The 23,923-nt window shown below is 40.7% G+C and overlaps 1 protein-coding gene across 10 annotated transcripts in view; it reads left to right on the top strand.

Annotated features, from left to right (window-relative positions):
* Window positions 1–23,923, top strand: part of STPG2 (sperm tail PG-rich repeat containing 2) — a 407,840-nt gene that overhangs the window by 70,250 nt on the left and 313,667 nt on the right. For all 10 annotated transcript variants that reach the window (XM_073340745.1, XM_073340746.2, XM_073340744.2 and 7 more), the window contains one exon: window positions 19,897–20,007. In XM_073340745.1, the coding sequence (XP_073196846.1) occupies window positions 19,897–20,007 (111 nt within the window). The remainder of the gene's footprint in view (window positions 1–19,896; window positions 20,008–23,923) is intronic.

Raw genomic sequence — 23,923 nt, 5'->3', positions numbered from 1 at the left:
TCTTAGAAAGGCCAAATTATTGATGCATGCTTTGGCCCAAGTTAAAAACTTAGTCCATACTTTGTGGAACACTTTTGTGATTCCAGGGTTTGGTCTATGTGTTGACTTTACATAACCATTAATGTTGTTTAGAGAACGCTCACTCTGGCTGTGAGGTGTTGTACCTCAGGTTCCTCGTTTGCACAGCAGTTCAAGCTTGTAATGTTTTTTCTGCTCTGCAAAGTTTTAGGAATGTGCACAGGCATTGCTGTGAAACCTTAACACTATTAGGCCTTTTAACACAAGCGTGTTCTTGTTGAACCAAACAGCATAAGGGTTTCTATTATGTACCACTCTTAACATGTTTAAGGGCTTTTCCAAAAGACCATGCACATTGTACATTTTTACAGTCTTTGGTATTAACAACAAGTTAGTTACAATCATTAGCACTAACATCAGTTCTATCACAAGTGTATATTTCCAATAATTTTTGTTATGCCAATCCTTTTGTTTAGACAAATCATTCTTTAGGTCAGCTTGTTCAATATCCCTTTTGAACCTTTGTAGCTTTTTCTTTACTTTAGGGTTTTTCTTAACATAGGATTTCAGTTTAACCACTTCCTTGGGGTTCTGGTATTTTAGAGATGAGGGAGGCAAGTTTGTAAGGGCAGTTTGCTTTTTAAGAGTTAGCTTGCCCTTTTTTTTTTCTTGTCAGCTAGGCAGTTTGCATGGACATCATGCTTTAAAGAGACACAACCATTTTCTATCATTATGTCTGAACTACAGTTCTCCTGCTTTTCACCTACCAATTTCTGCATCCACAAAGCATCAGATGCACTAGAGCTTACTAAGAAATCACATGACAAATCCAAAGAGTCTATGGGTCTGTTTTGCTGTGTAAAACCAGGAAACCAGCCTCTTTCTTCAACCTGAGACACAGACTGTTCACTTTCAATATGAGCTAACGAAGCCTCCTTTAAGCTATCTACACTAGATTTTTCCAAAGCAAATTCAATGGATTCATTTTCATTTGAAAGACTTTGGCTATTAGGAACCAACACACTTTTCTCAGAAGAGAGGCTGTTTACTATCAACAATGGCTCATTTAGAGTAAATGGAAACAAGTTCTTTTCACGGACTTCACGAAGAAATTTCCTTTTTCCTCCTGCAATATCATAAACTGCAACAGGTTCTTTCTGAGCTTTAGTTATGTTCAGAATCGACTTTGGTACAATAGACAAATTACCCAACTCTTCCTGAGTTTTACTTACATCCAGAATCACCTGTGGCCCATCAGGAGGATTTTTACACAACCCCCTTTCAGGTAAGCTGCTAGACTTCATAGTCAAAGATTAGAAGCACTCTCTTCCTTGTTACAAGTTTCCACACTGTCAGTGGGTAACATAGTCAAATCACCTTCATGCTTTCTTTGTGCCCTGGCTATGATATCAACCTGATCAGACAAGGTTGTCATATCTTTACCCAGGAACACGCTAGCAACAGGCAAAATAGAAGCACCAGAATCTCTTGGTTTTTGGGAGGTATTTATGACATTAACTAGATGCAACCTAGTTACAATGTCATCATCCCTAGCAGACGCAAATTTAGGACCACTTCCTTTTTGGGCTTTAGTTGTATCCAGTATCAACTCTGAGTCAACTGATAAATTTTCCTCATAGGCTGACAGGCTTCTTCTGTCTGCTTTACAGACAGAGAACTAGAGAGACAGTGTTTCTTAGCAGGCATGCTGCTATTCAAAACAGACAAACAATTGGAGATAGCTTTTTCTTTGTCCCAGCACCCATGACTGATTTCAGACACATACCTGATAAGTGGGGCATCTTCTTTAACAGGCAAGTTGCCACTCCCAACGGATAAACCACTATTCTCCACATTATACTGAGCTACTTTAAGCAAGTCACTTTTACAAACTTCACTCACCAAGAATGTAACCCTTTCTTTCTTAGTTAGGGCTTTAACCTGACCATCAACTTTAATCTGCTCTAGAGAAACATTTTCCTGAGCCTTATCTAATGCCAGATTTACTCCTGAGATATTTGACAGCCACTCAGAAATTTCATTCACACATAAACTGTTTTTCTGCACAGACAAACAGCTATCTTCCCAAGACAAACATTCGGAGAAATGTTCCATAAGCAAGTATTTGCTCCTAATAGACACAGATTCAGGATTATTTCTTTCCTGTGACTCATTTATGTCACCCTGACTGAACAAAGCTTTAATATCATCCCCAATCAAAAGATCCTTAAACAATAACTTGCTTACACCAGCTATAGCTTCATATTTAACACCATTCCATTCAAAGTGGATTTTGGCTAAAGGCACACTTACAGTAAATTCATAGAGGATTACAGTATTCACACTCTCATCTGGTAAGTAATCTTCCTCTTTGAAAAGATTTGCTTTAACAAAAGTGATGTTAGAAGCTGTAATTTGCCCTAAACCGCTTTTACCATTGATTTTTACATTCTCAACACAAGTTATGAGGTTACCTTTACCTGAGCTCAGAGTAAAAGCATTTACATGAAAGGTGGCAGTGTTGAGGTATATTTGGTTACACACAGACAACTGCTTAGAGTCAAACAACATACCAATCAACATTGTTACAAACTGGGTAGATTCTATCCCCATCTTTGTTATTGAGAGGAGCTGGCTTTTCAGGACGATACAGTTCCTGGTGTTCCTTTATTCTCTTGAGTTGGAGCTATAGTTTTTTCCACTTTTGCCTTAGCTTCTAATTCCTGCAATCGAATATATACCATTCTTTGTTCATGTTCAAAACACAGGCATTCTTTTTCAGCAGCAACTTTTTCCATATCAGCTATTTTTTGCTTTTGTTCAAGTTGTCGCTGGTTTCTCACTGCAAGCATTTTTGCTGTGTCTGCTTCCTTATCACTGGCAATTAAAAGATTTTTGAGTTCCTGCTTTGGGGCTTTTTTGTAAAAGACAACTCCCTCTGTGAGCACAATTCTTCAAGGCTTTTTCTGTCAAGATCATTATACGATCATTGGGTCTCTAGGGAGCGAGGGTGGCCTCCCTCCAAACCAGAGGGTAAAGAGTCACTCTCTCAGCCTGAGTGGGCGGGGCCAGGCCAAGCTTACTCCACCCCCTGGAAGGGGAGGGGTGGAACAGGAAGAACAAAACGCGGGCCCCTTAGCCCAGTCAGAGGAGCATCAGCGAGGGAGACAGACACAGACTGCTGGCTGTTCCCTGCTGCCGAGCCAGGGGAGGCCCTGGACCGGGGAAACCTGACCTTTGAGGAAGGGCTTGGGCTACCAGGACTGCCAGCCGCAGATTACCTCGAGGACCTGGAGAAGCCGGGCAGCGACCCGAGCCAGAGTGAGCCTGACACTGAGGATGAGCTGGAGCTACTGGGGCTACCAGTGGCTGAATATCCCTATGAGTTGGAGGAACCAGAGGGACCCACTCGAGAGACTGGGTAGGAAGTAGCCCAGGACAAAACTGGACAGTGTGTTGAGTCAGTGTTTGGTCAGCGTGTTGTGGACGGATCCCCGCTGATGACTATGAGCCACCAATGTGATATGGCCATGAAAAAAAGGTAATGCTGTCTTGGGATGCATCAGATGAGGTATTTCCAGTAGAGATAAGGAGGTGCTAGTACCGTTATACAAGGCACTAATGAGACCTCATCTGGAATACTGTGTGGAGTTCTGGTCTCCCATGTTTAAGAAGGATGAATTCAAATTTGAACAGGTACAGAAAAGGGCTGCTAGGATGATCCGAGGAATGGAAAACCTGTCTTATGAAAGGAGACTCAAGGAGCTCGGCTTGTTTAGCCTAACCAAAAGAAGGTTGAGGGGAGATATGATTGCTCTCTATAAATATATCAGAGGGATAAATACCGGAGAGGGAGAGGAATTATTTAAGCTCAGTACCACTGTGGACACAAGAACAAATGGTTATAAACTGGCCATCGGGAAGTTTAGACTTGAAATTAGACAAAGGTTTCTTATCATCAGAGGAGTGAAGTTCTGGAACAGCCTTCCAAGGGAAGCAGTGGGGGCAAAAGACCTATCTGGCTTCAAGATTAAACTTGATAAGTTTATGGAGGAGAAGGTATGATGGGATAACATGATTTTGGCAATTAATTGATCTTTAACTATTCATGGTAAATAGGTCCAATGGCCTGTGATGGGATGTTAAATGGGGTGGGATCTGAGTTACTACAGAGAATTCTTTCCTGGGTATCTGGCTGGTGAATCTTGCCCACATGCTCAGGGTTCAGCTGATTGCCATATTTGGGGTCAGGAAGGAATTTTCCTCCAGGGCAGATTGGAAGAGGCCCTGGGGGTTTTTCGCCTTCCTCTGTAGCATGTGGAACGGGTCACTTGCTGGAGGATTCTCTGCACCTTGAAGTCTTTAAACCATGATTTGAGGACTTCAATAGTTCAGACATAGGTGAGAGGTTTATTGCAGGAGTGGGGTGGGGGAGGGTGAGATTCTGTGGCCTGCATTGTGCAGGAGGTCAGACTAGATGATCATAATGGTCCCTTCTGACCTTAATATCTATGAATCTATGACCCAGTAGCAGGACCCTCTCCTCCCGCCACTGTCAGGGCCCTGGGCTGGAACGCAGTGGAGTTGGGTGGGTCTGTGTTCCCCTACCCCAGCCACCCCACCTCGGGTGGCAGAACCCCAATAAAGAAGCCTGACTCATGCTGGAGCTCCCCTGCCTAAGGGGCATGACAGTGGCTCATGCAAGCACTTCCCTGCCTGAGGGGCGCACCAGTGACTCTTGCGGGCGCTTCCCGGCCTGAGGGGCATGTCACGGACTCTGGCTGGCTCACCTCCCTCTGCTAACTTCCCTTTGACAGAAAGGTGTGACAAAGGCCTTTCGGCAGGCAGTAGCTCCCCACCTCCCCCAGTGGCTCGGCGGACCAACTGAGATCCTATTACAGGGTCACTCACTGTAACTTAAACTCTCCAATATCAAAATTAATTGTTAAGTGTGTGGTTCTGATGCAAAAACCCAATTAACTTGTGGTACTGTGTATCCTAGCACGACTATGCCACTGTGACTAGGGTCCTACTGGGGAGCCAGCCGAGGTCACTCAATTTGGGTGATCTGCAAAGAACGGAACAGACAAACCCCAAAGCTGGTGGATGGTTCAATACTTAGATTTGCCAAGGCAGCACTAAACAGTTTCTGTTATACCTTAATGGTTATTCAGAAGTCCAAACAACACAGTTCCCTTGCAGTAACCCAGCCTCAGGCCTCCATCCAGGTGCCCAAGTCAAATATGATGAAGATTTCTGAAAATCTTATTTCATCATATAAAAGAAAAGGTTCTACCAATCCCACGGATCAGACACATTACCTCCCAGGTTATTGAATATTCCAGATCTTACCCAAATACACGCATACAGCCAGTTCCTATTAACTAAACTAAAATGTATTAAAAAACAATAGAGAGAGATAGAGAGTATGGTTAAAAGATCAGTATACATACAGACAAGAGTTCAATTCTTATACATACAGACAAGGTTCAGATTCGTAGCAGAGATGGTGAGCTTTGTAGTTGCAAAGAGTTCTTTCTGAAATAGTCCATAGGTTTTTAATCCAATGTTTACATTTCAGGGCGGTCCAGTCAGAACTGGGATCTCAGTCCTTGTGGCCTAGGCTTCCCCTGCATGAAACCTCAAGCAGATCTGAGATAAAAAGTATCAGGTCCCAAGGATCTTTTATATAATATCAGGTCTTCTTTGACTAGTTGGAGTTCCTTGGGGAACACAAGGCTCTTATTTCCTAAGCATCGTTGTTAATTATTCACACAGATTCACATAAGGCAATTTATCCATCAGGCAGTCTATCACTGGTACTTAGCTATACAAATTAACATGAGACAATCGCCTGTTCCTTCACCATTCACCGATGATTTGCTATACATTTCAAAGAGAGATGAATATAGAGATATCCTGTGTTTACACTTCATTTAAATGCTAGGATGTTCTTTTAATCTTTGAATTATCAGAATACAGCATAGACAGGGATTGTTGACCACTACCCATACATATGTAAATATACAAAAACACAAGCGTTATCTCCCCACAAATCTTTAAGGGTTGAATTTGAGTCATTTATTTTGCAGGATGTTTAACCCTTTCTGGCCATGCGTCACAGTTGTATTATAGACTGACTTTTTACATTCATGGTTGATATATTGTACCATGTTTAAGAATAGAAAATGATTGGAAATAAGCAGTAGTTTGAGTACCATGTCTTGATTCAGTGCAATCCAGCATTTTGATCTTATTTTCAGATCATTTTCAAGTTTTTAAATAAAACAACTATGAGATCAATGAGACTATGAAAGACCTTGATGAGTTGTTTTTAACAGCTAAAATTTATTTATTTATTTTCAGATGATGGGCCAGATCCTTGGCCTGGCACCATCTGGTTAGTGCTGCCTTAGCAGAAAAAATGCAACTTGAAAGTAGTCTTAAAGAGCCACATGAGAACTTCAGTTGGTGTAGCTGGCTCTCCTCAACCCACATAGGGTTCACATTGGAGTAGGAAGAGTGTGTCAGGGTGGAGTGCATGGCACTCCATATCATCCTTGGGCTCTACAATGGACCTTGTGACCTAAGTGTGGTTCTGAGTCTCTCCCTGCATAACTGCTAAGTGCATTTTTCCTTCTATTTGGAGACATTCATTTTAATTAAGGAAATAACTCCATGCAAGCATATCTTCACATTCCCATCTTCTGGCCCCAAGGCTCTTCTCTCTTTCATTGCTGGTTACATGCATCTTAGGTAAGAGTTAAATGTCACTGTATCAGAGATAAATACTACTGTTGAGTATTATCTGCCATCCATCACTCTACACTTTGGGCAAGCCACAGCCCCAAAAGTGTTTTCAAAGACTTGTCGTGCTGGTGGCTGCCCTTCATCTGCAAGGAACTTTTTACGACTTAGATGACCTTTTAATCAAAGCCTCCTTTTACCATCGAGCTGTGTGACTACCAGAGACTTGCTTGTCTTAAATGAGCATAAATGCATTAGCAACTTTCAGAAGAGTGCTCTTACTCCTACACAAAACTTGGTGCATCAGAAGGGTGTGTCTACACTGCAATATATAACCAGTACAACTGAGTCTTAGAGCTTGGGTCAATTAACTGAGGCTCATGGGACTCAAGCTTTAGGGCTAAAAATAGCAGTGTAGACATTTGGACTTGAGTTGGATCCCAGACTCTCAGATTCTGTGAGGCCTGAACTTCTACAACGATATTTTTAGCCTCTCACTCCGAGCCCTGTGATCCTGAGTCCATTGACCCTGGTTCTGAGAGACAGTGCCACGGGTCTTTTATTGTAGTGTAGATATACCTTGAGAGCTCTTTTTCTGGCCAAAAATGACTTGAATCTCTCTCTTGCATGCACCCCTTTCCCCCGCAAAATCCTTACAAGGACAGATCCTCCCAGTTCAGACTCCTTATTTTGGATTTATAGGACTCCTAGGCTGTCTATTTGACTGGGCCTTCACCTTCTAGGCTTGATGGTATCGTGTTCAGATACAGTTGACTGGTCTTTAACGCCATATATAAACTTCCTTCAATCCTTTCTACTGTCCTAGTGGGACCATCACTTATAGTTAATGATCTGGTTTGTGACCTCACCCGGATTCATGCTACTGTTTTTTCCTGTTGAGTTCATAAAACCAATTAATTCTCAGGCAATCCTCTTAATGGTTTCCTGTGACCTGAATTTTTACTGATAATCTTTCAGGTTGGAAAGCCAAATGGTGAACAGATACTCTCAAGGGAAATGGACTTTGCATGAGTCTATCCTCATTTTCTGTCTCTTGGAGCTCAGGGTAATTGGCCCGTCAGTTAGTTAATTCCTTCCTCTCATCTCTACCAATTCCATTTTGTTGGAATGCAACATTAGCACCACAGTTGCTTATAGAAATCACCATGGGGGACAAAAAGCTTGTGATTCTTTTCTGTTCAGAGACCTGTGGCTTTATTTTCTCTGCAAGATATTTCAGGAGCAACAAGAACATTCAAGCAGACTGGCTTAGCCATCAAACTAATGACTCACTTTTATTATGATAATAGTTCATGCCTACCGCAAAGGAGTATTGTGACAATTAGTTATGTTTGTACAATGCTTTGAAGATAAATATATATATTTATTAATTATTAACAATACATTTATCTACAATTTTCTTTGTTGCCATTCGATAACAGTGGGGCTGATATGTGCCAATGTAAATGTTTGTTAAAGTTTAGCAAATTTGTTATTTTGCTGAGAAATTAATGCTGCTTTGAAGATCAGTCAAATATGGCTGTTGACCTCTTTCCACCGGACTCTTCAAATGGTGGTGAGACATTTCAAGACGTATGTTTATTTACACTCTTTGGCTTTGTATTCATTGGACCCTAGTTTTCTCTCTATTGTGAATGCGGGATTCATGCATTGACCCATACGGATATACAAGAATTTGTACTGAGCTTATGCTGGTGCCAAACTGTGAACATGTATAGTTTTGTGTGATTTTGAGCTTTGTAGAATAAAGCATCTGTATGATTTTAAAATATTTAAATCAATAAAAAGTAAAGTTTGGGAGTGGAAAAGTAAGCTCATTTCTAATGTAATGGCAGGGCGATACATTTCCATGTTGTAGTTAGATTCCCAAGAGGTCTCTGCTTGATGAAAAAAAAACTGGAGGTTTGTCTGTTATGACATGGGGGGCAGCAAAGGAAGAAACAGTGCTGGGAGGTTAGTATCAGTCGTAATCCTACATTATGTGAATACACAGATTGCTTAGGTGAGTATCAAATATTTATCTGAGGAAAGAATTTTCATTAGGTAAGGTTTCATAGAATGAGTTTTATTTCAATACTAATGCATTTTCACACTGAATATTTATAATTTTAGAATGAAACTGACTAATTTGGCTATCATTTTTGTACAGACTGCAGCACTTTAGCATTATAAAATAAATTCAGAAGTTGCATTAGTAGTATAATTATAACATACGTATTGATTCAATGTGCTGGAGATGAAATTCATTGGACTGAAGTAATACTTATGTGGGTATAATATCCTTATATATTATTTCTCCAGAGATTATGGAGCTCATTATATAATAATATTTTACTCATAGTAGCTTTCGATATGTGTAACTCTATTATGATGGTTAAGGTGCATCATTAATAAATCAAAAACCCAGTAGACCAAATAAATCCCTCTCACTGAAAATCCTGTGGGAGTAGAAAAGTTATTGTGAACACTTTGGGCTTGACGTTGAGTCTGTTCTATCTGCTTTGCACCAGTCTGGCTTAAGACTGCTGGAAACCAGGAGGATCCACCCTGGCTGCGGCTTTAGCTGTACCATCTTTGATGAGGGAATCTCTGAGATGGCTTTTCAGAGTGCCCAGAACTGAGGGTCACCTTGTTACCCCCCTGCCTCAGCAAAAGAAATACTTTACTTTTTTCTTTACAGTTAAGAAATGCTTAACTGAATGTCAGCTCCTGGACACCACCAGTCTATTAGCCACCCGAACAATTTCCTCAGGGCTCTGGAAGCCTTTACTTTGTCTTGAAGGTAACAGTAAACATACCCCAGCTCCTGATCCCCTTTGGCAAAGTCCTCCTGAAGTATTCAGCCCCTGTCACTGGACGCTCACAGAAATTAGCATGTTTGCTGTCCCCAAGAAAACAGTATACACACAGCTTGACTGGTACAACTCAGCATCAGGTTCTTTATAAAATCACAGCACTGAGATTTAGTTATAGTGAAAACAATTATAAGTTTGTTGTCAAAGATAAAGATTTAAGATACTGAGTAAGGATAATGGGAATAGAAATGGTTACATATAAAACAAAAAGTGTTACATGTTTCTTCTAGTCTAAACGTGACTTTAGCAGGCTAAAATCCTTGTCTAAAGTAGTTTCTCACCTGAAGCATTCTCCCAGCCTTACCAGCCAACATGGCTGGGATCACCTTTCATGAATGCAAAAAGCACTGTACTTTTTGTGCTGTCATTGTTTTGTCCCCAGAATCAGGCTAAACCCTGTGGTTCTTTTCTTGATGTGCTAGCTAGAAGTTGTCTTCACGTACTTGTGTTAACTCCATATGAAAACAGGCTTCCATCGTGTTGGCTTACAATGCTTAATCTACATAAGATTTTATTAGGCACCTCACAAGACCTTTCATGGCTAAATATTATGAAAGTGATGTGTTAGGAATAGTGAGTTTGTCAGGCCTGATAGGAGTTGCGGTTACAGAACAGTGAATCCTTTGCCAATTGGCACTGCGGGATTGTTAAGATCAAACTCTTTCTCAGCACTGACCGTTTTAATGCCTTTGGAGATTTCAAAGTAGCTAGATGAAGCAAAGGATTCCTCAACAATGAAGGATTCCTTGATGTCTTCCCTTGTTTTTAGAATACAGTAACTCCAGAGCCCGAGTCACGTTTATTGCAAGCGTTTCCTATTTTTGTACCATCTAATTCACCTGATTATGAAGGATCAGAGATACTTGTAATGAAGGTTTCTCTTCATCAGCATAACAATAGGGGTAAGAATAGAAGCCTACTCGAGTTTTAAAATCTCCTTTGGCTATCCCATCAGTAGAAAGATTTGCATGTTCTGACTCTGATTCCCTTCAGCTCCAGCAAGAGGAATCCACCTAAGAACAGAGCAAGACAGGAAAAAAAAAATAATAGAAAAAGCAATACAAATGAGGCTTATGAATTAAAAAGTTTAAAACCTAATTACTCTCCTAGGGATCCTCCGAGTTGGGTGAATGTGTCTCACCCATATGGACCTCTACCTTGGTTATGTTGGTCCCCATGGCTATAGTATCCGCAAGTTTCCTCACAAGTTTGGGACAAGTTATCCCACAATACATAGGACATATGTGTGTGATGAATTGGGAATATGTCTGCACAATTTATAAATTCTGTGAGAGATTATAAACCTCATGTGTCTGTGTGAGGTTGCAAACTCCATTTTGAATGTGCAGCATTTTGCCTTCTCTATGGTCTGTTTGCCTCCATGTTAGGTTGAAAATTTCAGTGGCAAGTGGCAAAAGAATAATAACAGAATCATAGGACTGGAAAGGACCTTGAGAGATCATCTAATCGAGTCCCCTGCCCTCATGGCAGGACTAAGTATTATCTAGACCATCCCTGACAGGTGTTTGTCTAACCTGCTCTTAAAAATCTCCAATGATGGAGATTCCACAACCTCCCTAGGCAATTTCTTTCAGTGCTTAACCACCCTGACAGGAACTTTTTCCTAATGTCCAACCTAGATCATCCTTGCTGCAATTTAAGCCCATTGCTTCTTGTCCTATCCTCAGATGGTTAAGGAGAACAATTATTCTCCCTCCTCCCTGTAGCAACCTTTTATGTACTTGAAAACTGTTATCATGTCTCAGTCTTCTCTTCTCCAGCCTAAACAAACCCAGTTTTTTCAATCTTCCCTCATAGGTCATGTTTTCTAGGCCTTTAATCATTTTTGTTGCTCTTCTCTGGACTTTATCCAATTTGTCCACAATTTTCCTGAAATGTGGTGCTCAGAACTGGACACAATACTCCAGTTGAGGCCTAATCAGTGTGGAGTAGAGTGGAAGAATTACTTCTCGTGTCTTGCTTACAATGCTCCTGCTAATACATCCCAGAATGATATTTGCTTTTTTTGCAACAGTGTCACACTGTTGACTCCTATTTAGCTTGTGATCCATTATGATCCTCAGATCCCTTTCTGCAGTACTCCTTCCTAGGCAGTCATGTCCCATTTTGTATGTGTGCAACCGATTGTTCCTTCTTAAGTGGAGTACTTTGCATTTGTCCTTATTGAATTTCATCCTGTTTACTTCAGCCCATTTTTCCAGTTTGTCCAGATCACTTTGAATTTTAATCCTATCCTCCAAAGCGCTTGCAACCTTTTCCAGCTTCGCTATCATCTGCACACTTTATAAGTGAACTCTCTATTCCATTGTTTAAATAATTGATGAAGATATTGAACAGAACTGGACCCAGAACTGTTCACTGAAAGACCCCACTCGATATGCACTTCCAGCTTGACTGTGAACCACTGATAACTACTCTCTGGGAATGGTTTTCCAATCAGTTATGCACCCCACCTTATAGTAGCTCCATCTAGGTTGTATTTCCCTAGTTTGTTTATGAGAAGGTCATGTGAGACAGTACCAAAAGCCTTACTAAAGTCAAAATCTACCACATCCACCGCTTTCCTCCCATTCACATGGCTTGTTACCCTGTCAAAGAAAGCTATTAGGTTGGTTTAACACAATTTGTTCTTGACAAATCCGTGCTGACTGTTACTTATCACTTTACTATCGTCTAGGTGATGGCAAATTGATTGCTTAATTATTTGCTCCATTATCTTTCTGGATGCTGAAGTTAAGCTGTCTGGTCTGTAATTCCCTGGGTTGTCCTTATTTCCCTTTTTATAGGTGGGTACTATATTTGTCCTTTTCCAATCCTCTGGAATAGTGGCTAGTTGATTCTTAACTACCCAGTTATTGGAAATTTCTTTACTCTAGGCAAAAGACTGGTCCCTCCCCAGAAGAACTGGATTAATGGGAGGAAGTCACCATGGCAACAAAGTCATCTGGTGGGTGCTGATGTGGGGAAACTGGCAACGGTGTCACCTGATGTAGCACACTGAAGGTTTTAAAGGGCTGTTAGGTGGCCATTTTCTCCAGTCCAGGAGGGAGAGGTCACTCAGCACACAGTACTTTTGAGGGGTAAGGGGCTCCAGGCCACTTTCCTGTATCCAGATGGTCCCAGGGACTCAGACCCCAGCTTAAAAAATTCTTGGAGTGGTGAGGAAACTGAGGCAGGGACATGTGTTTAGCGTTTGTTTTGTGTGATCTGTACTCATCTGTTCTGTACATGAATACATATAAAAGAGCATAAAGATGTTAGACTGGGCAAAGTGTGTGTGTGTTGACTGCTTCAAAACTAGAGCATGCACCTGTGAGAGTTCAACTGTAAGCAAAAAGTTTCACACCTTTAGGTGGAGTTCTGGGAAAGGGGTGTGTTCAACCCTAATATTGAACTGGTGAGTCTAAAGGGTCAATGCCGTGCAAAGGGGCCAGGCAGCTAGACAGTGGATTCCAATGCTTGGAGGAGGGTGCCAGATGGCAGATCTGTATCTGGAGAGTGTGCTTACAGACCCGAAGCTTGGGATAGTGGTTAAACTCTATTCAGGCTCCAGGAGCTTGAAACACCTTGACGGTCCAGAGCACAAAGTCTTGGATTCCCTTCTCAGAGCAGTCTTGATGGGTGGCCAGGAAGGGGTGCTTGCTTGGATCGGTGACAATATGTAAATCACTTAATTCACGTTCTTGAGTGTTGCATCATTCTCCTACTTGAATGATGGCATCAGGAGAATAACATAATTATAGTGATGAGAAGGTATTCATCCACTAGGAAGATTCATCTGGTTCTCCACATTCTTCTTCACATGACAAAGCTATCTCATACATGGTGCCTGAAACAACTGATGATTTAAAAACCTTTCCAGAATTATTGAGGCACATTGCAGAAACATTGGATGTCCCACTAGAAATCGTACAGGAAAAATCATACAAATTATTTGATAATTTACAACCAGCCTCTCAAAATATAATTTCCCTCCCTGTAAATGAAGGAATATTAGAACAGGCACAAAATCTTTGGGCTACCTCTGCCTCAGTTTGAACGACTTCAGAACGTGCTGGTCAGAGATATCAAGTACTGTCCAAAGGTTATGAGTATTTTATACTCATCCTCCAACTTGATGGGTTGTTACTGCTGCAAGTGGAAAGTAAAAAAGTTGGGAAAGTCAACTCCCAAAGAAAAAGAACCAAAGAGTCTAGATACGTTTTCTGGAAAAAAGTTTATTCATCAGCTTGCCTAAAGGTTAGGATATCTATCGACCTGTACTGTCTAAATATTATTTACACTGGGGCTGACTCTCTGACTTTAAGGACAATTTATTGATGAGTTCAGAATACTCTTCTTGTGTGGTTGGTTTTGGACACATTTGAGGATGTGGATTCCTTTCAGATACATTTATTCCTTTGCCTTCATTCTCTTCCATGTCGCACCACACAATACGATACGTCACTTGCCCATATGATGTCAACACTAATGGCAACATACAACTATCGGGACCGGTAAGCTTCCCCATCTGTTTTGACCACTAGAAGAGTTAGAGCTTCTTCAGAAGCGAAAGGTGGAAGAAGGCATTTTGTCACTGACCTAACCATTTAAACTCAGGACCCAAAGGCTTCACACCACATTGATGAGCAGTGGGTGTTCAGTGGATTGAGAGAATTATATCTCAGCTATTTCTTGAAGACTGTTCTGACCAGCATCGTTTCAGTCTTGCCCAGGTTGAGTTTAAGCCAGTTGTCCTTTACCTAGGAGATAAATGCAAAATTAAGACACTGTGACATCTGTGTTGGTTGCAGCTGTGGAAAAGAAGATATATAAGTTGGTATAATCAAAGTATTATTGACAGCATGATGAACTACAGGACACTCTAGATGTCTCTTCCAACCCAAATAATTACGTGCTGCAATTCTGCCATGAACCTGAGGATCAGTGTTCCTCTAATTTTTCCTACCCATGTGCGGAATGAATTTTGTTATGTGCACCAATATGGAGGTGATGTGTGACACATCACCTTCATATCAGTGCACAACACATCACCTCCATATTGGTGCACATAACAAAATTCATGTGTTGGGAGTGGGGCTGAGGGATTTGGAGTGTGGGAGGGGGCTCAGGGCTGGAGTAGACGGTTGAGGTCCAGGGGTGTGAGGACTCCGGCTGGGGGGTGCAGGCTCTGAGCTGGGGCCATGGATGAGGGACTCAGGGCTGGGGAAGAGGGATGGCATGGGGGGGGGAAGGCTCCAGCTGAGGGTGCGGGCTCTGGGATGGGGCCATGGATGAGGGGTTTGGGGTGCAGGAGGGTGCTCTGGGGCTATGGTGGGGAGAGAGGACTCCCCGCAGCTCTCTCTCCCCACAGCAGCACCTGGGCTAGGGGGAAGAGTTGCCTCTCTCCACAGCAGCAGCTCCAGGGCTGGAGCTGCAGGAAAGGTGCCCCTCCCCCTGGCCCCCGCAGGTCTGGGCCTTGTCTGGGTGTGGAAAGGGGTGCTCCAGCTGCAACAGGTCTGGGCTGGGCACCCCGGGTTTGAGCTGGGCCGCCTGGCTGGGTTTGGGCTGGGGTAGGGGCACCCTGGCTGCGGCATAGTTGGGGCCAGAGGTCTCCTCGGCTGTGGCAGGTTGGGGGCCGTCTGGGGAAGGAGTGCCCCTCCTTCAGCCACGGCAGGTCCCCAGGCGGGTTCCCCTGAGCACCTGCGCTGTGCTAAATAGGTTGCTGCACAGCCGCACATGTTACAGGAAACTTAGCTGAGGACCCTGGAAGGTTTGTCATCTGCATACTGAAACTGCCATAACTCTAGTTAGTTTCAATTATGCCCTCCACTGAAACTGGCCAGACTTATTAACTTCAGTGTATATGCGTCACTGATACTCCTTACAGTAGATAAAGTTAAGCATGTGTGTATAGGTCTTCTGGAAATGAAGGCTGTTCTTGTGGCTAATGCAAAGAAGTAGGAGACTGGAGATATGTGTTTTATTCCTAGCTCTGCCACAGGTTTACTGTTTTCATCATCTGTAAAATGAGGAGGCTGTTGCTTTATTATTATATAAATGAAGTTATTGTGAGACTTACTTCATTAATGCCTTTACAGCACTTTTAGAAATTCTCAGGTGGAAGGTGCTATTAATGTGCAAACTATTATTATGATTTCATTTAAAATAAATACACTGTTACAATTCCATTTATATATGTGAATATTTAAAGAAGTTATAACTAATATTTTCAGTGTTTCTTTAATATTTTGCTTCTCTTACAGAATAGAACTGAGGTAGAGAATTTAACTGGCACAAGCTACAATAAACTTAATTGAATATTTAAATATACATGAGTTTGCTGTTTGTTTTAAGTGTCCTGTCTTGTTACACCTCTGTATATGTTTCTTACACATTCATCCCAGAAATGAAGAATATTCTGATGAAAACTGTATAAAATATTAAGTACTCCGTTTCAAGACAAATGATTCCATGAGATAGATCATAGTGTAATAATATCACTTTAATGACTGGGTAAAAGTAAGAGAATTGTAACTAAAATCTGTCAAGCTTTTTTAATAATAACTAGCTTTTTTTAGCAAATTACTCAGAATAAAATTAATTCCTGCCTGCTGCAATGAATGTTGTACTTCCTGTAGATTTTTTCTATTTAAAAAAAAAAAGTTAAATTCATTTTTGTAGCGTAAACAAACTTTGCTAGCCAGATGTTAGGGAAAATTCATAATATTGAAATATGTCATTGTTTATTAAAATATAGAAAAATGTGATTGATTTATCATAATATTCAGTTGTATGGACAAATATAACTTTATCCATAACTTTACAATAGCATCCTGTAATGAGATTTCTTATTAGCTGCTGAAAGTTCTGTCTTTCTACCCAATCCTGTACCACTTAGTCAGGCAAAATATCCAATGATTTAAACTGATGCTTTCCTGAGTAAGTTTGAATCACATCAAGGTTTTGGATACAATTGCATAGTGTGGGGACTCATTGTACAATTTATTCTCCATCAAACAACATCTCTGAAATTACAAAAATTAAGTAATAGTTCTGTGGTGCTACTATAATTGCATAAGATAATTTTCTCATGACAGAGGTTGGCTGCATATTTGTGCTTATGTTCCCATAGAGGGTTGGCTTCTGCTGGGGAGGGGAGTGCTGCCTTTTCCTTTTTGCAAATAGTTGCAACCAATGTTCCCTCTAATTTTTGACAAGCCGTGTGCGCAAAAACTTTCTTCTGTGCAAATTTTTGACAGGATGTGTGTGCAAAAATTTTCTTCTATGCAAATTGGTGTGCTTCTGTGCAAATTTTTGTGCGCACGGTGTTTGGCTGTGTGCGTGGGGTTTAGGATCTGTGTGTGCGCTAACACACGCACAGTTTAGAGGGAACAGTGGTTGTAACACAAGAATGAGCATGATGTGCTGGCCATATCCTCAGCAGTAATATTGCTGCTGCTTGGGAATATTCTCTGTAAATGCAGCACATTTTTCTGATTTTTCAAAAAAGAAGATAAATATAGCAAAAATAACCATACAGTTATTATTTCCATTTCTGTAGATGTTTCTCACAAAACTGAATTTATTTTATTTAATTTACACTATGCTTTGGGAGCCAAATGGATCTTAACATCTTTAGGTGCTGTAGGAAAAGTTGCATTTGCAGCACTCATTCTGAGCCGGTACAATTTACAAGGGTTATGACATTTCTTCCACTACCTTTTATTGATCATTTTAAGAAAAAGGATCAGGATCAGGGCTGATGAAGGCCTCGGCTGGAGAGATCTTATCCAGCTAAATTCAAAGCATATTTCCTCCTTAATCTGCTGCAAATGGCTCTGAATCCAGTACCAGAAACTGAGTTCCTATCCCATCCTTAATTACAGCAGCTTCTGAAGCACTTGACATGCTTCTGTGTCATATGAATTTCTTTGTGGAGGCCTGGACACATTAGAATTGGATTTAACTAGAAGTTGTAATTTTAGCTCTCTTGGAGTTGTGGACTAGTTGATAAAATGTTTTTTCATCAGGGGAAGGCTTAGTCATCTTACTCCTGTAATTATGTGTAGTCATTTTAAGATTCTAGTTTTCTTTATCGTGGTCCATAGAAAGCTTGTGGTCACGGTGGTGTTCTAAGCCTCCTTTTTGAGAGAATGCAGAAACATGTTTGTGTGCATAATACAGTTACTTAAGTTCGAACTCCAGACCCTCCAGAGATTACTGTATTCAGACCTATCTGTATGCGGTGGGTGTTGACTTGCAGCATTTTTTGTCAGCTTCTTAGTGTACTGTTTCGCAGTCAGCTTTTTGATGTTGATGAGAGATATTTTAGTCTACTTTTTAGAACCACCAGTTTTTATTCTTAGAACTGTGAGAACATGAGCCAAACTTCCCTGAATAGCCCCTGTTGCACAACTCAAGTCTGTCCAATAAGCGTTCAAATGGTAGAGTTGTTTGGGCATCCTGACTTTGTGGCCAACCAAGTCTTGGGATTTGCTGTTAACTAGGCTGGCCATTTTCAACACCATGAAGCTTAAGTGAATGGAAGGGACTGTGTTTCGCACTTTCATGGGAGCATGTTTCTTATGAGAGTTCCAGCATGTAGTGCATACTAGCTCCATGGATTATGTCATGTGACAGTGGGTAGTAAATGTTCGCTGGCATTCTTTGCCAATATTTTGAGTTTTAAAAAGTAGACGCTCACTTGTGTGTGCACTTCCCATGATGTTTTGGTACAAAATCACTGATATGTGCTCGCACATACAGTAAACATGCATGTACAAAAGTAGGGACAGGTCACATTTTTTGAAAATCAGGTCCTTTGTTTCTTCCTTTCAGAAACTGCTTTCAAGGCAGGCCTTTCACATTTTTTAAAAACTATTTTTACTTTCAAATAACAGTTTCACAAGGTAGGGGGAAACAGCTGATAAAAAGTATTTAGTCCTTACTGTTGTTTGGCTTCCACTTTTTGGAGATATTTTGCTATGAACTGGAAGAAATGAAATAGATGGGAAAAGTGCATGTTAAAATTCACCATTAATTCACAATTGTAAACTACAATCTCAGTAATCTAGGTAAAATGTAAAAATCTAGGATAGATTAGCTGGAAGAGTGCAAAAATCTAATAATTTTTCATTACGATTACTCAAATTCAGAGATTTATTTAAGATGAAACCAAGTTAAGGAAAAAGAAAAGGCATACTGGGATGTGTGCATGTGCATGTGAGCAAGTGTGTGATTTCTTTTCATTCTTCCTGAACCTTATAAATTTACATTAAAAGCAGTGCTCTTTCCCCCAGCACCTGGTTTGCTAACATATGCTATGGCAACTGGTGCAACATTTTTCTTATAAAGTGTTTATTGTTACTGTTTAATTTTCTGCTTTGAATCATTTATAATCCAAATATAGACTATGAAGCATAATGTCCCTTTCATCACTGTAACTGATTAATTTCAGAGTTATTTTTCTATCTTCTTTAGCCATGTAATATTTTTGTACCATGTTTAGTTGATTTAAAGCTTCTTGCATTTAATTAGTTCTTGTTTGTCCCTATAGAGTGAGCGGGCCTGCTTCCTTTTATTAGAAATTCAGAATGTATTGTGACTCTTGAGTTAACTAAAATTTATGTTGTAATTATGTAAATGAGTACTGCAGATGCAAAATCTTTTCTATATTGCAAAATGGAAGACACACATAGAGCTAGTCAATGAATCACTAGTAATTGGTTACTAAAAGGACTACCTACATCTAGCGTATACTCATTAAGTACACGCAGCCTTGTGCAAAGAGAGCAATATTTTCTTTTTTTAAACACATTATATTAAGTATCAAATAGTTAAATTAAACAATGAAATGGAAAAAAAACTTTACAAAGAAAACTTTGATTCATAAATATGCCAGAAAAATCCCTCTAAATGGAAGAATAAAATCACAAAATACTTTAACATTTTCTAAATTATTTAAATATGCTGTGTACTGTTTGTGGCGGAAGTACTGAGCTCTGTCAGTAGAGAGCAGCAAAGTTGCAGGGGATCTTTTTTTGGGATCTTGGAAACTGTCACAAGATTTTTGCTTATTTTCTTTATTAGCTGGTTAACCGTTCCTTTAGGTTGGTCTTTTAATGAAGTGTTCATAATTTCATAGAGAGGGTGAGTTTGGTTCAGATATTTAACTAGTTGGCCCTTGACCTTCAGTATACTTGTGGGCACTTCTCTAATGGATGTTAAGTGCTTCTATTTTTATGTTCTTCAGGGTGTTCCAGGACCTGGACAATATGAAATAAAAAGTCAGTTTCAGAAGGTGGAGAATATAACACAGAATGGAAATGAAGTTCCACGTGCTCCTTTTCTTTCGCAGTCCAAAGTAAGTGCCAATAGCATATTTTCTTTCTTCTCTACTTTCTTGTTCAAAATGCTTGAAAATGTTATTAGCTGCATAATCCACAAGAATCACAGAATCATAGAATAATAGGGTTGGAAGGGACCTCAGGAGGTCATCTAGTCCAACCCTCTGCTCAAAGCAGGACCAATCCCCAATTAAATCATCCCAGCCAGGGCTTTGTCAAGCCTGACCTTAAAAATATCTAAGGAAGGAGATTCCACCACCTCCCTAGGTAACACATTCCAGTGTTTCACCACCCTCCTAGTGAAAAAGTTTTTCCTAATATCCAACCTAAACCTCCCTCACTGCAACTTGAGACCATTACTCCTTGTTCTGTTATCAGCTACCACTGAGAACAGTCTAGATCCATCCTCTTTGGAACCAGCTTTCAGGTAGTTGAAAGCAGCTATCAAATCCCCCCCTCATTCTTCTCTTCCGCAGACTAAACAATCCCAGTTCCCTCAGCCTCTCCTCATAAGTCATGTGTTCCAGTCCCCTAATCATTTTTGTTGCCCTCCGCTGGACTCTTTCCAATTTTTCCACATCCTTCTTGTAGTATGGGGCCCAAAACTGGACACAGTACTTTAGATGAGGTCTCACCAATGTCGAATAGAGGGGAATGATCACGTCCCTTGATCTGCTGGCAATGCCCCTACATATACATCCCAAAATGCCATTGGCCTTTTTGGCAACAAGGGCACACTGTTGACTCATATCCAGCTTCTTGTCCACTGTCACCCCTAGGTCCTTCTCTGCAGAACTGCTGCCTAGCCATTCGGTCCCTAGTCTGTAGCGATGCATTGGATACTTCCGTCCTAAGTGCAGGACTCTGCACTTGTCCTTGTTGAACCTCATCAGATTTCTTTTGGCCCAATCCTCCAATTTGTCTAGGTCCCTCTGTATCCTATCCCTGCCCTCCAGCGTATCTACCACTCCTCCCAGTTTAGTGTCATCTGCAAACTTGCTGAGGGTGCAATCCACACCATCCTCCAGATCATTAATAAAGATATTGAACAAAACCGGCCCCAGGACCGACCCTTGGGGCACTCCGCTAGATACCGGCTACCAACTAGACATGGAGCCGTTGATCACAACCCATTGAGCCTGACAATCTAGCCAACTTTCTACCCACCTTGTAGTGCATCCATCCAGCCCATACTTCTTTATGAGCACCACCTGCAATCACTGCTCCCTCTAAGCTGTGCTCGTGTGCGCATACACACAGATCCGAAACACCGCGCACACAAAAATTTGCACAGAAGCACAACAATTTGCACAGAAGAAATTTTTTGCACACATGGCATGTCAAAAATTAGAGGGAACATTGCCTGCAATACAAAATAACAAACAATTTATGAAACAAGGGTCTGATGAAACAAGGGTCCATCTCAGCATTCTAACAATTACAAAGACTTTGTGATATTTGTTTCCATACTTTATGATATCACCAGAATCCCTTGATGGAGTATAATAGTCCTTCTATTCACAGCTGCCTCTTAGATCTATGTATAAAGACTATATGTAGAATAATTGAATATAACCACACTCCCACTGCTAATTAAGATTTCACAGCTACTAGCACATCAGGGGCTATATTTCATGACTATGTGGTCGTCTACTACATTTCAGTTCTTTGGAATATGACTCTTAAAATTGTAAGGAAAAACTCAGAGCTAATACAAAATATACAGTATGCAAAAGACCTCTGCTGAATAACTGACTGAGTTAGCTCTTAAATCACAATTTACCACCCACCCCAAAACCCCGCAACTGTCAATTGATGAGGAAAAGAAAGATTATTACACCGTATTGAGAAGAAATGAGGTAGCTATGAGTTATGACACTCTATTTTCATTGAGAGGTTCTGGTGACACCATAAATTGTAAGCGTGAAACTTTGATATGGAGTGTTAGTTTGCAAATTCAAAGTATATCATTTGATGATCTTTTTTATCATATATAATGTATGGTCATGGTTTTTTTTGTTTTTTTTTGTAATTTCCTTTCCTTTTTTCTTTTCCTGTCGTTCAGAACCTTCTCCTTCCATTCATATTTACTTCCTCAAAGAACATCTTATGCAAGCCACAGTTGGTCTGTTCCATGCGTGTCATACATCTAATTTTTATTTTTACTCACCAGAAATGTTGTCGGATGTCCTAGAAGACAGAGGAATCTAAATAAACTCTCCATCCATTTAGTTTAAACAACTTCATGGAAGTTCTTTTAAGAAGGCTGCTACAATGACTTTAATTCAGCAGGCTATCAGAGTGGCTTTTCCTTTTCTGAAAATTTATATATATTAAGGATTTTTCTGCATGAGGTTTTCTATATTTATTGTAATCTGTAAAATATAAAGTTATGCAAATGCATCAAGAACTTATGTAAAAATCAAGGCTAAATGAGAGCAAAGTTTCAAGGGGTGTATGTCTTCAGAACCTTTATAAGTAGATATGACTTTAGTCAGTTTTCCTGTGTTTCCTTTTTTGTGTTCCATCAGATATATGAACTAGAAAGTACATTTATTAAAATCATACAGAAAATAACCTTGTATAGTTCTGCAAGTTTATTTTTTTGAAGATTGTTAAATATTTGTTATTACAAGAGGAACATTTCTAATGTTTTGCATATTTTAGGGATAATTTTTCAGTGGTATGCTTTTACCAAAATTTGCCATCTTGGATGCCTAAATTTAGGTGCCAAACCATATTTAGGCACCTAAAGAAACTGCCTGATTTACAGAGGTGTTGAGCATAATTAGCTCCTGAATAAGTCAGTGGTTTGCAATGGTGAAAAGTGCTCTGAAAATTAGGTCATTTTTTAATTTAGATGACAAAATATGGATGTGGTTGTCTAACTTTAGGAACCCATGGTTGAACATTTGTTATTCTTCGCGTAGTGTCCCTGTGGGTGCTCCACTGTCAGTCTGGTAGTGCCTCCTGTACCTGGGAGATCTTCAACAGAAGTGCTTGTTGGGCTGCACGTGCGCTTCTCCCTGTCTTGTGCCATCAGTGGCATCTATATAGTGCTGTGTGGTCCAAATGTCTTCACTTCCTTCTCAACTGCCTTTGGTCTGGGATGGAATCCTGAGCAGAGCCCTTCAACCATCCCGAGTCTTTAGTAATAGTGTTTCCATTATAGTTAATTGTAGATACCAGCTGTTTCCTTTAATTTTTCTTCCCCCTAAAAAAACCCAAAACCCGTTGCCCTTTCCTCCCTATTACTCTTTAGCTTACCGTAAAAATTTCCTTTTTTCTATGCTCTTCCTAATTGGGAAACTCTCCCTGCTCGGGTTATGCCTGGATTCCCTGGATTTAAGAGATGCCTCTTTTGCCGTGAGGCCACCCCCATGACCGATGGTGACTCACGGTGCATACACTGCCTCAGTGAGGGTCATGTCTCTCAGAAGTATACCCAATTCCTCAACTTGAAAGCCTGGTACAGAAAGAACTGTGAACTGAGGCTAATGGAGAGCTCTGTGCAACCAGCCTCCGACCTTGTCCCCGATATCTCTCCTATGTGGCACTCACCATTGGCACAGTCATCAGCCGACCCTCACTTGCCATGCACTACCAAGAGAAAATCCACACTTTTACACCGAGATGAAAAGAAAAGGTCCACTAGCTCACTCTCTAAGGAGCGACCTCAGAAAAAAGCATCCCTGGCAAGGTCTGTAGCCCCAGCGTCCTCAGGGGTGAGACTTGGCTCCCGCGACTGTCCAGACATCTCTGGTACTGGCGCAAAAGACAGGTCCAAGGACCCTAAAAGAGAGGGACTACAGGTGGAAATACTGTCTCATGGCACTGCAAAAGACAGTGTAAAACTTTCAAAATTGGCACCAACCTCCTCAACAAAAATAATCCTGAGTGTTTTGGCACCGACTAAACATCCAGCACTGCGCA

Source organism: Lepidochelys kempii, chromosome 4 (genome assembly GCF_965140285.1).
Source record: "Lepidochelys kempii isolate rLepKem1 chromosome 4, rLepKem1.hap1, whole genome shotgun sequence".
Classification (NCBI taxonomy): domain Eukaryota; kingdom Metazoa; phylum Chordata; order Testudines; family Cheloniidae; genus Lepidochelys; species Lepidochelys kempii.
The sequence above is the reverse complement of the archived record's forward strand: the minus strand, read 5'-3'. Positions and strand labels throughout refer to the sequence as shown.